We start from the raw sequence: 15,024 nt of genomic DNA, 5'->3' as shown, positions 1-15,024 counted from the left end.
TTGTATTTTACGCTCACAACCAAAGCATATTACAATTGATTAGCAAAAAAAGAAAAAAAAAAAAAAATCCATTTCACGTGATTTATATTAAGGCATCCAACATGCATTAATGCATCTTTCCATAAAAAGACACCTGCATCAGAATGCTTAAAAACATCTCAAACAATGTAAAATGTCAAAGTGCGGTATGCCACAGATTCTACTTTCTTAAAAACCTTTTAGCTCAGTCTTTTTTTTTCTTTAGATTGTCATGAAACTATGAACATGTTATAGTGGACAAGTTTGCAGCCCTACTCTCTCTCTCCCTCTCTCTCTATAGTACCTCTTTTAAATCCCAAATGAGAAATAATTCTTGTAGCAACCAAAAAGCTGGCTATTACCAGCTTTTCCTCCTCTCCCAACAGCTCAGTCCAGTTGTGTGATATCTAAGCAATCTTTGCCCGAGAAGAGGTGAAAAGTTGGCATGAGGGGAAAAAAACCACTTCCCCGGGGGTGTGGGGGGGACAAACAAACAAAAAAACATGGGCAGTTATTTATGTGAGTATATCATGTCACCTCAAAAAAAGTGTTTATGGGCTCACCGTGGCCACTGCCAAAAAGGTAGAAACACTTGTATCAGTCTTTAGGATAGAACAGCTCAAGCATCGTGAGTTGAGTGCGTTTACAAATTATAAGAAGTTAGTCAGTACATAACCACAGGGTCAGGATCAGAAATTGTTGCGGTAAGGTGTGAAAGAGTCAAGGAGACCTTTAGAGGGTTCGCACACTCATCAGGAAATCAGCTGAGAAAGTGACAAGCAGCATGGGGAAGAGAGTCTGCTCAGTTCATGATGTCAGGCCAAGTTACGGTCGAGCAAAGAGGAGCGGAGAAAAAGTGGGGAGTGGGTGAGGGGGAGGCGTAGCGAAAGATTACCTTTAGAGGATTAGTGCTCAAATGTGTTTATTAAAATCTGAGGAGCCCAAACGGGTCCAACAATTGTCAATGTGCAGACCATGCCTGATCTGAGTCTTTTTAACTGTTGCTGGTGGCCGTCGAGGGTGGCAACTCGATGACGATCTCCCCTTCGGAGCCAGTTCCTGGGCTGGTCACAGCGGTGGAGAGAGAACCCTGCGAGCTGTTCTTGTTGACCAGGGCCGTGGGCTGGCCAAAGTTAGTGGTTCTCAAAGTGGCCAGGTGATGTGGGGAGAAGACGTGGGCCCTGGCAGCGGCCCGCGACTCGAAGGAGACATTGCAGGCGTCGCAGTGGCCTGTCAGGGTTTCCTTCGGAGCGGGCTGGCCCGGCACCGGAGAGGCCGCAGGTTCGGTGATCGTTAGCTGAACGGGCTTGGGAAGGATGGGCCGATTGGCTTTCAGGGCACTGTAGTGAAGGTAGCTTCCCGAGCTGGTGTCCACCTTCCCATCTGACAGGGGGTACTGCGGTTGGTCAAGGGAGACAAAGAGGGAGATAGAAAAAGACTCATTAAGATTGGAAGAAAGTACCAGAAATTATTACAGCAACCAAACAACATAGGTTGCATTCACACCAGCCCTGTTCTGTCTACTTTAATCGAACTCTAGTCTGTTTGCCTAGAAAGTCTGGTTCGTTTTGGGGAGGGGTGGCTCGTGGTCTTTTGCCAAAGATAATTTTTATCTTTGAAGTGGCCGAAAACATCCACTTCTTTTAAGAGTTTGTGAAACAGGAAGTTGTGCTCAGTGTCTACTTCAGAGGTTTATGTGTTGTTTCCTTTAGTGGTTCTTGGTCCAGAACCACCAGAGATGCAGGGTGGTGGGGGGGACAGGTTTTTTTCAAAAGGTTTAGATAGTTTGACAAAGTGCAGTGATTAAGGAAACCGCACTAGCTGCAATTGTAAGCAAATGTTGCGATTTTTAGTCCCCAATCGAAACAGATAGGCCGGAATACCAGGTGTGAAAAGGCACTTAGACTCAGTTGGGTGGTCCAACATGAAAATGAACCCAAACAGACATGGGAAATTGTAGAATGAATAAAGCAGTCAACATTAAGCTTTTGGAAATCCCCAACCTCAAATCTTGGGGATTTGAGGTTGGGGATCTGTGATGTCTAGGTTTATTAAGGAAAAAGAGAGATCCAAATTAACTTGGCTTTTTTTTTTGTGGAATTACAGTCGAGTGCTTTGTTTAATCCTGGATTGGGTTCAGTTGGTCATGTTCTTGGTCATTTACAGTATCCCCACCAAGGCCTTATTACCAGACATGTAGAATAAAGAGATCGGTTAAACACACCCTGTCTAACAGCATGATGTAGGCTGAAATATCTTAAAAAGCAACACACCAAGTCTGGATCTTCAGAAATTCATGAACAGATTAAAAATACTCCCTGAAAAGCAACAGTCTGGATAGGATTACAAGGTCATTTCTAACGCTCTAGGTCTCCAGCCAGCCACAGTTGGAGCCATTATCTACAAATGAAGATATCAGGCCCAGTGGTAAACTTTCCCAGGAGTGGCCAACCTATCAAATTACACCAGGAGAACATGGATGACTCATTCAGAAGTTCACAGGACACAGAACTTCTCCAGGCCTACAAATCTCACTTATGGTCCTTATTAATGAGTCAACATTTAGAGACTTGGATTCAAGGGGAAACCAAAACTGCTGATAAAACAGGCCCTTCTTCCCATGTGCTGAAAAGCATTTTGATGATCCCCAAGAGTTGTTACATTTTCTGGACAAAAGAGGATTTTTTGGAAGGTGTTTGATAGGCTGGTGGCACTTTGCTGATTCAACACCTGGTCTAGCTGCTGTAAATGATGGGATCATGCATTCTGCTTTCTATTAGAAAATCCTGAAGGTAATTGTTCAGCTATCAATTCGGGACCTTAAAGGCACAAGCACTTTATTTATACAGCACACCAGCAAGTTTACCTCTAAATTGCTAAAATAAAATAAACACTTCTTTTTGAGTGGTTTAGTCAAAGTTTGGAGTTCAATCTTATTGAAATGTTTTGGCATGATTTTTTAAAAACTATTTGCAAAGTATGGAGGATGGATTCTGCCAAAATTGGCAAAAGATATTAATATTAATGGCTTGATGATTAATGTGCCAAATATGGCAACCGTGCTGCCCCTCAAAAAATCCTAACTTATTAGATTACTGCACAACAATTATTTTCAATAGTATAGATTTCAAATTACCAGTATTTCCTGTTTTATTTCCAGTCTTGTTTTATTAGATTCCTTTATTTCATTATTTTATTATGTTCTGTTTTTAATTTTTTACTGTCACATTACTTTCCTACAAAAAGAAAAATGAATATGAGGAACATAAGAAACGGTAAATAAAGGAGAAAATAGGGTAGAAAATACAAGAGAAAATAAATCACCACATGAAAAAAAGGGACAGTAAATAAAAAAATAAAAAATTAGAAGAAAAAAAATGTATGAAATAAAATGTGATGTAATCAAAAGAAATTGCATTAAAAATAAAAAGAATGGGAAGATTAGAAGTAAGATAAAAATAGAAATAATGTTGCATATTAATTTATGTTGCACTGTATAAATCAGTTAAGTTGGGGAAGATAATATTTTTCAATGCAAGTATATATATATATAGTATATCTAGTATATTACCCTATCAAGCCATTTCTTTCTTTCTAAATTTTTTTGTCAAATTTGGCAGGATCAGTCCACCATACTAATTTAGCTAAATTATAAAAAGTGGGGCAAACTCCACATTCAATAAAAAAAAAAAATATTAATTCACATGGCAATATAGGCACTAGTGAATCTATTGAGGGCGCACTGAATTTTACACAGATGTTCAGATTGCCTTGAATAGCTTTTTTTTTTAACCTTAGTAAATAAAATCATAATTTATGAACTGCATTTTAGTTTTATTCTTGTTACCTTTACCTAATCTTAAAAATTGTACAATGATCTAAAACAAAGTAAAGATTTTAAGAGGTAATACTTTCTCACAGCACTATAATTAGATCCTATGTGGATCAGAGAAACTTAAAAGTTTTTACATATTTACTGAAGATGTGAAGAATGCCTCCGAAATATTATAAAAAGGACCAAAAATCAAAATTGAATGTTGTGACCAGAATACTACAGTTTAACATCAAAACATCCATTTTTGTTAAGATTATTGCTGCAGGAGGAGCAATAATCTTTTTTGCTAGTGCAAAAATATTTATCTTTATTGTTTGTCTTAAAAACAGAGTAATACAGGAAAGTAGCAACATACCATTTTTTCCTGCTGCAGCCTCCAGCGCTTCTCCTTGGCTCTGGTATTCTGGAACCAGATCTGCACCACCTTGAGAGGCAAGTTGAGCTCTGTGCCGATCGCTTCGCACTCCATAGCATTGGGGTGGGCGCAGGTTTCATAGCATGACTGCAAGATGGACAGCTGAAGGCAGGACAGGTGGGTGCGTGGCCTGCGGCTGGCAGAGTGGGACAGAAAGCTGCTTTCTGTCGGACTGGACTTCACGATGATTGGTGTGGACGGGCTCCCTGCTTTGGCGGAACCAGGTGTGTTTGGGCTGACCGGTGCGATGCTAGGGGTGGGAGGAGGGGGGATGGTACGGGGCGGCGTGTGTGTTGGAAGCGCCAGTTGTTCTCTTGACAGAGTGTTGATCTTTATGGGAACTTTGGGGGTCCAGTAGTTGAGACCGTTTTGTTTTGGTGGCACTAGAGTGGAGACTGGAGGCCTGTTGTTGATGGGAGTTGTAGCCAGCTTCGGTACCATGCGGTTAGCCATGCCCGGTCTGATCAACATTTCACTGTCATCCTCTTTTTCCTCATCGGTTTTTTCTTCTTCACTCTCCTCTTCTTGTTTCTGGATGGGCCGTGGGGCAATTGGAACTGGTTCCTTGGGTGGGGGATAGAGGACGGGGGTAGGGACTTTGGATGAAACTTTCAACATACTGACATTGCTGCTGGCTTCAAGTTTGGTCTTTGGCACTGCAGTAATGCTGCTGCTCACAGGAGACCCTGCAGTGGGGTAAGCTACCTCCTTGGGCTTGATGGGAACTGGGATCACTTTCTTCACTAAGGCTGCTTTTGCCAGCTCTTTCTCCGGCTCTTTTTCCGTCTTTATAAGTGTCCGAACAATTGGAGTAGCTGGGATGCCCCCGGTGTTATTTGTAGCAGTCTTGTTTGAGAATATGGGTTTAGAAAGAGGCCATGTGAACTTGATGAGAGGTTTTCCAACAGCAGCCAAAGTGCCGTCGCTGATGAACCGGACCTCGCCTTTCCTTTCCCTCGCCCTCATGTTCTGGAACCAGATCTGAACGACCTTTTTTGGGAGATGAACCCACTCGGCGATCTGTTCAAACTCGTGCTTCCCAGGATTAGGGTCTTTGAAGTAGCAGCCATACAAAATGTCAAGCTGTTCAGCTTGAATGATGGTCCTGGAGCGGCGCATGTCCCGGTACCTTTTTCCTTTGGACTTCCTCTCTTGCAGCTCGGTCTCTTTCTCCCGGTCTCTCTCCACTTTCACAAAAGTGGTGTTTGTCTTGTCATCTGCTCTCATATAAATGTTCGACTTTGTCATGTTGCCGCAGTTGACCAGATTTATTGGGCTATTGGATGAAGCCATGGCAGTGCCGGGTTCTGGTTTAACTTGGACAACCACCATGCCTTTGGATGTGGGCCGGAGGCCAAGTCCGTCCAACAGCTGTCCCTTCTGTACTGATATTTTATCGACAGATGAGGAGGACGAAGCATACTTGGAGTTGTTTTTCCCTATGCTGAGATCCAGCGCAGATTCGGAATCATCTCCGTTGGACAGGTAGTGAGAGGTTTGGTTGTGGGAGGAGAGAGTCTGCGAGAGTAAAGAGCCAGGAAAGCGAGAGATTGTTGGGGAGTTTGGAAAGACCGATATTTTACTTCCATCGCTTGCCATTGAGGGAGGAAGGGAGAGAACATAAGGGCTGAGGAATTGAGTAGAAAATGGAGAAATGGACAAAGGGACAGAGTGCAGAGCACCGGGGGGAATCTCAGTATGGTCCATCGCTGCAGATTGCGCACTCGGAGGATCACCTTGAGCCTCCAACTCCAGATCCACATCCGGGTCCTGTCTTTCCTTCTTTGACTCCACCTCGTCTCGCTCAAAATCGCCTTTGCGCTTTTTCTTCTTAGCCCTCTGAGCTCCTCCACCCTCATCATCTTCGTACTCGTCCTCTGCATCGGAGAGAAACACAGTTGTGGAGCGCAGCACCTTTCCTCCAGCTGTGCCCTTGTCGCCGTGCATCTCCCGCTGTGCTTCGTCCTTAGCAGGACTTTCAGGACCTTCTCTGAGCAATTCGTTTTGGCTTTCCTCATCAGAAACGATGACAGAAGTGTACATTTCGGTTTCTGAGTCGGACGTTAGAGCGGACTCTCCACATCCCTCTTTTCCTGTGTTCCTCCTCTTGCATTTCCCTCTTGTGCCAGACAAATCCATGACCTGACTACTTGATGCTTCAGCATCGTCGTCACCTTCTGCGATAATGAGAGAGTTTTCCTCGTCGTCATAGTCGTTATCAGATCCTTGACTGTGTCTTGTAAATCCATCCATGTGTTTCAGCTCTGCTCTCCGTCTCTGCTTTGTCTGGCGGGCGTGGCTCAACCACCTCCGAACCTCCTCCTCTGAAAGCCCCACCTCTCTACCTAGTGCTTCACAGTCCTCATGAGGAGGACTTGCAGCATCCGCCTCACTACGGGACTCAAAGAATGCCCACAGAACCTCGGACTGGAACTCTGACAGTACAGGAAGGTCTAAATGATTGGCCTCTGCGGCGTTACAACGAAGATTAGTTTGGCTGGTGGTTAAGGCATTGGTATTCGGGCTGGATTTTGGTGAATCACAAGGGGTGGTGCCAGATTGAGATTTCTGAGGGGTGGAATCGGGGCTGAGTGTAAGGTCTAAGTTCACTGGACTGAGGCTGGCCACAGACGCTGAAGGCGAGAGGTTGTTATTGCGGAGGCTCTTGCCTGTGCCTGCCCGGGAGTGATTCAGGCAATTTTCTTTATCACCTTTCGGATTCAACTCATCTGTAGAGCCATCTCGGTCTGTTGTGCTACCTTGATCTTTCACCTTGTCCTCATTGCCGTCAACCTTCCCTTTGTCTTTTCCGTCTGCACACTGTGCAGATTCATCAACGGTTTCTCCTTCAGGTCTGTCTCCCTTGCCGTTCTCCGAAGTCCCGTTGTCCCCGTTCTTGATCTGATCCGAGGACTTTTCGTCGCTGCTCTGCCTCTCTTGCCCTTGCTCTTCCTGAGGGGGCTGCACGTGAGCTGAAACAACCGATGAGGGCCACTGGTTCTGTAAGCTGTTAAGTCTTTGGGTTAGTAGGGCTTGCTGGGCTGGGTTGAGGCCTACGAATGGCACGCACTGCGTGAGGAGCTGTCCTTGCTGGTTGTCTTGATGCTGCTGAGTTTGGGCTTGGAGCCCATTTAAGATCAGGGGCATGACCATGTGAGGCTGAGGCACGAGCTGAGGCGCAGCGGTACCGGGTGCGGCGCCCGCTGCGAACAGCGACGGGAGGATGGAATGCGACAGGGTGCTGGGAGTTGACGTGAGGAGGGTGAGAAAGGCAGAGACTGCCTGAGCGGAGGCCACCGGGGACGTGAGGAGGGAGGGAGCCACTTGTGAACCTGCAATCTGCTCTCCATCCTTCGCGCCGCCCACCATCACGGTCGCAGGAGCAGCACAGTTGCTGGTGGTGCCCAAGGAGCTGCCTCTGCTTTCAGAGGTTGTAACTACCGGGTTCGGAGCGCTGGCGTTGCTACTTCTCGAACTGGCAGCAGGTACTGCACCGTTTGAAACCATGCCAGCATTTCTGCTGCGGGTTTGATGCAAAACAGATTTCATATGGCTCTCAAGGGTGATGGCGTGATTGTATGAGACTCGACACACAGCACACTGGTAGGGCTTGTTCGATATGTACGGGCGAGACAGACCCGCAACTGAGGGAGGCTGGGTAGAGCCTTCTGCACCTTGCTTTGCAGCGCCTGAGGTCATCCTCTGAACATGGGATGCAGAGGTATAATGAACACTCAAGGCAGTCCTGTTGGAGAAACTTTCCAAGCAGGCATTGCATTTGAATGACCGGGTGCTTTTTTCAGCTGGAACGCTGTTTTTACCAACTGACTTTTCACTTGTGCCTGGTATTTCTGAGTTTTCAGTTGCATTTTGCAGTTTGGCTTCTGGGGGTAAGTTTCCCTCCTCTCCTAAAACCACCTCAGCGTCACCTCCCTCCCGTTCCATTATGCTTTCCTCCTCCATCTCTTTGTCAGCAAGGGTCTGGCTAGCGTCTGAACACTCTGTGGATTGGCAGGGGTCTGAATGGGTTTCTTCAGTGGACATCAGTTGTGAAAATTCAGCATCTAGGGCGGAGAAAAAGAAAAAAAAAAGTCTTAACTTTCATGTTTTTGGATATACATCAACAAAATCAATGCTAATTTGTTGCTATCCCCATTTCTAAGATTTAATATTTTTAACATTTAAAAATAATAAACACCTAGTTTCAAGACCTGAACGAACCCAGATGACGGAACCATGAATTTTGCTCCCGAGCAAATTCTCAAGGAGAACATCCGGGCATCGGATCGTCAACAAAAGCTAAAGTGAAATCGGGCTTTGTAGTAGAGAATGTTTTGGCGTGGTCTACTCAAAGTCTAGACTTACAATTGATTCAGAAGAGGTGTGATGATCTTCTTGAAAACCCTCCAATGTGATTGACTTAGATGTATTTTTTGCGAAGAAGAGTGGGACAAAGTTTCCCTAATGCAAAGTAAAAGGCTCAATGCCAGCTTTCACAAATGCTTCAAGGGCCAAGAGAGGAAAAAACTGTTTGTTTTTCACATATGTTGATCTGGAGGGGTTTTTTTTCTTATGGTGATAGTCCTTTGAAAATGGTCTTTTGTAATCATGTCATCTTTTAAATCAAGATTTGAATCTGAAATTTAACTATGACACAAAAAAAGCAAAACCAATGTATGGACAAATACTTTCCACAGCGCTACAGGATCCATATTTACTAGTCTGGGAATCAACCCATTTAGTTTAAAATGCATAGATGATTATGTCATATCCATTTATGGTTTAACTAATTTTAAGTATTCCCAACACTCACCTGTGGTCTCCTGAACACCTCTGTAATCTTCTACTCCACTCGCAGCCTGTTTTAAAACGGCCTGTAAAAAGAGAAGGAGTCGTTCAGCTGAATTCCCATCACAAACTTGACTCTGCAGCAGCTCCTGCCAGATGAGCCGAATGTCATTATGTAGCACATTTGGGCGTGACTCAAGCAAGTGTGGTTATATTACACATAGCAAGCCTGGCTAGTCTTTAATTTGCAAATTACCCCGAGAGCATACCCCGTCTTTAATAGATCCACCAATACAAACTCGCCGTCTCCCCAACACTTCACAATAAGTGTTTTCTTTAAAGTTTTTATTTTTGTGAGGTGGCTCATTATTCCCAATGTGGTGTCTCCATAAACACTTTAAAACTTAGTCTACTGTTGTTCTAATAATAAACCGTTTTCACCTAGAGCTGCCAATCGTATTAGTATATTAACACATTTTGTATTACATTATTTATTCCTCTAGTTAATTGTCTCTAACGACTACTTTAACAAGTATTTCATTGCTAATTGTGAGTTATAAGCATTAACCAAAGGGTAATTTTAAGATTAAGAAAATTAAGCCACTTTGGTCAAATTTAAAGTCTAAGTTACAAGGCTTACTCACATTTCACTAACTCAAATGAAAAACGTCTTAACCAATATTTTAAGAGCATTATGAACGGAATTTAAGACCCATAATGACAGAAATATACAAAAGAAAGTCACTAATAAATAAATTGTATGGGTTGGCAACAGCAATGAGCCAACAGCTAAGACAAACATTATCCAGCAAACTGGCAATAAATTTTCACTTAGCCATGATAAACATAATAGATAGCTAGCTTTACCTTTGTCACCATTTTAGCTACTCTTGCTGATTAGCTAGCTAGTTGTATTAATATAGCTAGCTATCTATTAAGGTAGCTAACACAGGTATATTAGCAGCAAGTTACTGTAGCTGCAACCACCCTGAGTCACACAAAGCAGTGAAGATTTCTGCATGTGACTCAAGTCTTGCGTAACAGTAAAGTCTCACGAGATAAAAAAAAAAGAAAACTGCACAGATTATGATTAAATAGCTCTGTCACAACAAAATTTAAGAACCCCGACTAACATATTTAAGGCCAACTTATTTTAAAATTAATTTAAGACATCCTAGGGCTTTCATTTTAAATACTTTAAGACTTTAAGGCACGAGCTAGCACCCAGAGTTAAAGCCTGGCGATTTAACCATCATCTCTCAAGGTTGTACTACAAACATGCTTTTGAGTACAAACATGGTTCAAAAACATTCCAACCTGGGAAGATAAGAAACTGTCAATTAGCTGCTAAACGATAACTTTAAACCTGCTTTGATGTGGACCAACAACCCCTTGAAAGACTAAATGGCAGCAACAATTGCTTCTCTAAAGTCACTGCTGATGTCTTTCCACCTTGGCGTTGTGTACACGGACACGAGACTTCAAGACTAAACCGCCAAAGCTCCTGCTTTTACAGAAAACACTGTCACACATGGTGATGATTAGTTAATGAAGTGCTTTAATTAGATGCGTCAGGCTGCAACTTTTCTGCTTAATCCAAATGGAAGCAGCAAGGCTTTTGGTTTTATGTTTGTTTAATAACACAGGATCATTTTCAATTTGTAGTAGTTTCTTTTTGTACACCTGATGTTAGATCTATAGGACCCAAATCTTTTACTTTCTTCCTTCCACTGGCTGTACTTATTGGGTTAAGCAATGTAATTAGAAGGCAAGGAAAGTAAAAAAAAAAAAAAAAAAGAGTCAAGCCATTGATTATGACATTTGTAATGCAAGATATTGCGAATAGTCACATACCAAACTCACAATGTCCAGCAGTCTGTCCACACACGATGGAAGTACGCTGTGTTGCTCAGTGAGATGTAGAGACAAGGAAAATCTGTCAGGCTGCCCTTGTTGGCACAGCGGGCACAGCCACTTTGCAACTCCATTCCTTTCACTGCACACCGTCTCTCCAGGCTCCTCCTGACAGATACAAACGAATGTCAGTGAATCACGCTCCTCCTTCTAAAAATACTTTAGCACACTTGTTGGTTAAGCCTCGCAGCGGGCCCGTTAATAGCAGGTTGATACTGGGGTAATTTCATCAAAGACTCCGAGAATGCTTATTGTTTATGCTCCCCCACGGCTCGTTTCCTGGAACGCATTTCAACTCTTGAGACGACACAAAACTTTGAACGCAAATGGAAATACATTATTTTTCCAGCTGATAATTTCCCCCTCTAAATAAAAAGGCATTCAACCATCTGGAGAGTCAAACCAATTGACCTCGTCCAACCATGTTAATCCATAAGAAGGGAGTCATTTTGGAGTTTTATTTAGTTAAAATACAAACTAATCTCAGATCAGCATTATGTTATTTTTTTCCGCCTTTACGTCAAATCTTTAACCACACGAGTAGGCAAAAGTTACTCCTTTAAATCCACCAACATGTTCTCTCCTGCGATTTAAACTACTTTCAATTAGATGCTGAAGTGTCAGGGTAGCAAGTGCTGCCCCGACTTGTTGCTCTGTACTGCCAGCTATCTGGCTGAAACATGGATACTTTGGCCTTGTTTTCAAGAAAAAAATGCTTTCAATCACACACACACACAAAAAATAAACAAATCAGTGTGTGGAAACTAAAAAGAGCGCCCGCTATCCATCAAATTAAGTTAGAGCTGTTCTCTGGTCTGATATAAGCAAACAACTACCAAGCTACCTAACCAAGTATTCTGTTGAATTAGCCAGTAATTATTATTAGCTTGTTACACTGGAGTTTCTCTACAAAGCGTTGAATCAAAAAGTATAAAAAAAAATAAAATGTATATTCTTCAAAATAAGCACCTAAAGATGACTAACTTTAGAGATGGACTACTCTCTAATACTGATTAGATATATGTATTAAAACGCATGATATTCAAGCAAGGTTCATGCCATCATTTGTCCTCCAATCATCTGGTTGGTTATTAGGCAGCTGGCTGCTCCGCCCCCTTTGGCTTTGTTTGCAACATTTTCAATAAACATATCCAGATTGTCATTCCAATTTTATTTTACTTCTAACAACAGAGCCAAAAGCATATTGCTGAAACTTTGCTCAGCCAAATGTATGTGAATAATAATAATAATAATAAAAATAAAAGTTAGTTAATGTTTTCAAGAAGGTTTGCGTCAAACAATGAATATAAAAGTAGTCCTGACGAGCTCCGGTTTCTGCTAAAAATGGCACAGAATAGTTCATTTTAGCATTCAGCTATAATGTTGACTTTTAAAGAAGAATAAAATCTTAATGTTGTTCCTCAACATACAGAAGTCGGTTAACTGACTTGTAAAATTCAAGTGGTTACAAACAAACTGGAATTTGTTCAAATCACTAAATATTGTTCGTTGATTCGTGGCAATATATATATATAAAAAAAGGCAACAGCTCTTGTGATGACAGTGTAGTCAACACGTTGTACAAGTGTAAATTGAAAGACAAAAACACCCCGTTGTTTTCAGCTTTTAAAACACTGAATCTTAATTTTTTATTTAAACACCTGTCGTTGGCACCATGTCTACTTTTCACATTCAGAAGGAAGCATTTGTCTTGAAAATAACTCTTGAAAACTTTGCTAATTGATTAATTAAAGAAACCAGGTTGTAACATTGATTTTTTTTTCCCCCTACCAGAACTTTAGAAATAATTGCTTCTCTCTTTTTAATAAAATCTCTTAGATTGCAGTATGTAAATTTGTCTCTCATTTGTTTTTCTATATAAGGTTATGATAGCATGGGATCATCAGATTGGCCCATGTGTTTATGGGAGGATCCCCTTTTATTTGTTTGCCATAACCTGCTCAAATTTCACATTGTGATGCAAGAAACCATCTATATAATGAGGTTCCCACATGGAAGAGCTAATGTTTTATTCCTCTTTTAATTCAAACTAAATCCAGACTAATCTCAGAGCACATGTGCACAAACCTGTGCTACAAAAAAGGAGAACAAACAAGGCACAAAAAAAAGAAATGCAAATTATGCCATGCAGCACCACTTCTGACAGATGCCACAAAAACACTGGGCCGTTTATTTTCAGATCTCATTGCTTCAACTCAACAGCATGCATTTGTATTCGTTAAAAAATAATAATAATTAAAAAAAAGACATCCAGCAGTATGCATTTCAAGAAAACCGTAGATGCATTTTTCTGCCAGCATTAATAATCACAGATGCAGCCAAAAACGCAACCCGTGCCTGGGAGGAAAAATACCAACACAGCTACCACCTTACTTCCTACTCATGCCAATTAGCAAGCTAGCGGGGATATGTGATCGGATACTATTTCGATGAGCCTACCCCTGCATTGTGTACATCACATTTAATACCCCGTGACACATTTAACAATAAAGACCACAACGTAACAGCTTTTTGAGTCTCTCTGCCTTAAGGAGGCTAATTAATGAGCAGTCTAATTAGCTATGCCGACCGAATCAATTAGCTAGCAAGCTAGGCTGTGAAGCCCCCCTGCAACGTCGCATTACAGTGCTGCTTGGAAATGCTCGTTAGCCGTTAGTTTACCAAAAAATAATCCTGCGGCGACGGACACACTTCTCTGAAACTGCGAAAAAAGACGAGGAAAGCGTCAGCATAATCTCCAATCGGCTCTCGGTTTGGGCTGGGCCGTCGTTAAATTAATAAACAAAAGAGCCGGAGCTGTTAACAGCCGTGTCACTTCGCTAGCTAGCCTGTTAGCAAGCGCTGATAATTAACCGTTGCTCAAACTGCCTCCAACTGGGTGCTCTCCACTCCCTGGAAACAAACTCTGTCCGGGCCAGGTGGGAGCTGGAAAACATCGATCGAGTTAACCCGTGCCATAAAAAAAAAAATCTCTTACTAAACTTCGGATTAAAAAAAAAGAAAAACAACAACCTCGGCCTCTGGTTATTTCCTTCCCCCTCTGATTGTGGGCTGCCAATCGGGCATCTAGGGTTGCACCGCCCGCCGCCTGCTGCTCAGCAGCGTAAATGGAGGCCTAGCCCGACTAAAGCCATTTAATTAATGAACGTGGGCTCCGCTTACAGATGTGTTGGGAACACTCGAACCCCCTCCTCCCTCGCCGCCCAGTTAGACCCCCTATTTAACTGCGTCCTAGCGCTCGTATCCACACCTTAAACACTTTCGGTGCAACACATGGGCATTTTAAACTCTTATTTAAACAGCTCCCAACACGTAATTGGCGAGAGAATTAAACGATACACACAAAAAAAGCTACTTGAAAGCGGAGTACGTGCGTCGCGTTCGCCTCGACGATGGGGGTGGTGCAGGGAGAGCAGGCGAAACAGAGACGGAGGGGGCAGAAAAAAAAGTTTGGGATTTAATGTAGGATTTCTATTATGGATCGGATTAGTATCGGGGCACGATCCGTCGTTTTACTCGCTCGTCTAACAGTCGCAGGCCACTCTCCGCGCTCGAACGGGCGCAATTAACCGACCGCGAATCTCGTTTAATTAAGTTCGGAGCAATTAGCTAATGCGTTTTTACCTGCATGGTCGCCGCTCCAACACGCACACACGCTTCCTCTGTGGATCCTCACAAGTGAAAAGTTTTCTTGCCTGCCCTCCCTCTCTCGCTCTCTCTCTGCTCTCCTCTGTTCTCCCCCTCCCTTCATTCGCCCTCTCTCCTTCCCCTCTTCCCTCTAGTAAACAGACCACAGCTCCCCCCAAGGCTGATTGCTGACATTCAGAGGGCACATGCGTTATGGAGGGCGAGAAGTGCCAAAATCCGGTAAATGAATAAGTCGTGAAAGACTCCTATATTTCTATATAAAAAAAAAAACAAATTAATAAATAGATATCAATTTATATGCAAAATTAAATTATAAATAAAAACTATTTGTATATTTAGTTTATAAATTTTATATTTCATTATTTTTAGCTATCTATAATTAATA

At 42.5% G+C, this 15,024-nt stretch overlaps 1 protein-coding gene across 2 annotated transcripts; it reads right to left on the bottom strand.

The window, feature by feature from the left end:
• Positions 1-14,761, bottom strand: zfhx2 (zinc finger homeobox 2). Of its 2 annotated transcripts, none has more exons than XM_007547967.2 (5): positions 14,616-14,761; positions 10,911-11,078; positions 9,082-9,142; positions 4,209-8,332; positions 1-1,414 (listed from the first exon to the last, which is right to left on the bottom strand). In XM_007547967.2, the coding sequence occupies exons 1-5, from the start codon at positions 14,619-14,621 to the stop codon at positions 1,013-1,015; spliced, it is 4,761 nt and encodes a 1,586-aa protein (XP_007548029.1). In that variant the 5' UTR covers positions 14,622-14,761; the 3' UTR covers positions 1-1,012. The 2 variants fall into 2 exon arrangements, with proteins under 2 accessions (XP_007548029.1, XP_007548030.1); XM_007547968.2 differs by having other exon boundaries at positions 10,920-11,078.
• Positions 14,762-15,024: the final 263 nt, after the last annotated feature.

Source organism: Poecilia formosa, unplaced genomic scaffold (genome assembly GCF_000485575.1).
Source record: "Poecilia formosa unplaced genomic scaffold, Poecilia_formosa-5.1.2 Scaffold24, whole genome shotgun sequence".
In the NCBI taxonomy this organism is placed as follows: Eukaryota; Metazoa; Chordata; class Actinopteri; order Cyprinodontiformes; family Poeciliidae; genus Poecilia; species Poecilia formosa.
This window is presented reverse-complemented; position numbering and strand designations above follow the sequence as displayed.

What these genes read in the sequence shown, in the direction of transcription:
- zfhx2 (XM_007547967.2), bottom strand. An exon ending in TGCTGGACATTGTGAGTTTG is followed by an intron (nt 9,143 to 10,910) that starts GTATGTGACTAT and finishes CTCTTTTTACAG; the next exon opens with GCCGTTTTAAAACAGGCTGC. An exon ending in GGCTGCAGCAGGAAAAAATG is followed by an intron (nt 1,415 to 4,208) that starts GTATGTTGCTAC and finishes GACCAACCGCAG; the next exon opens with TACCCCCTGTCAGATGGGAA.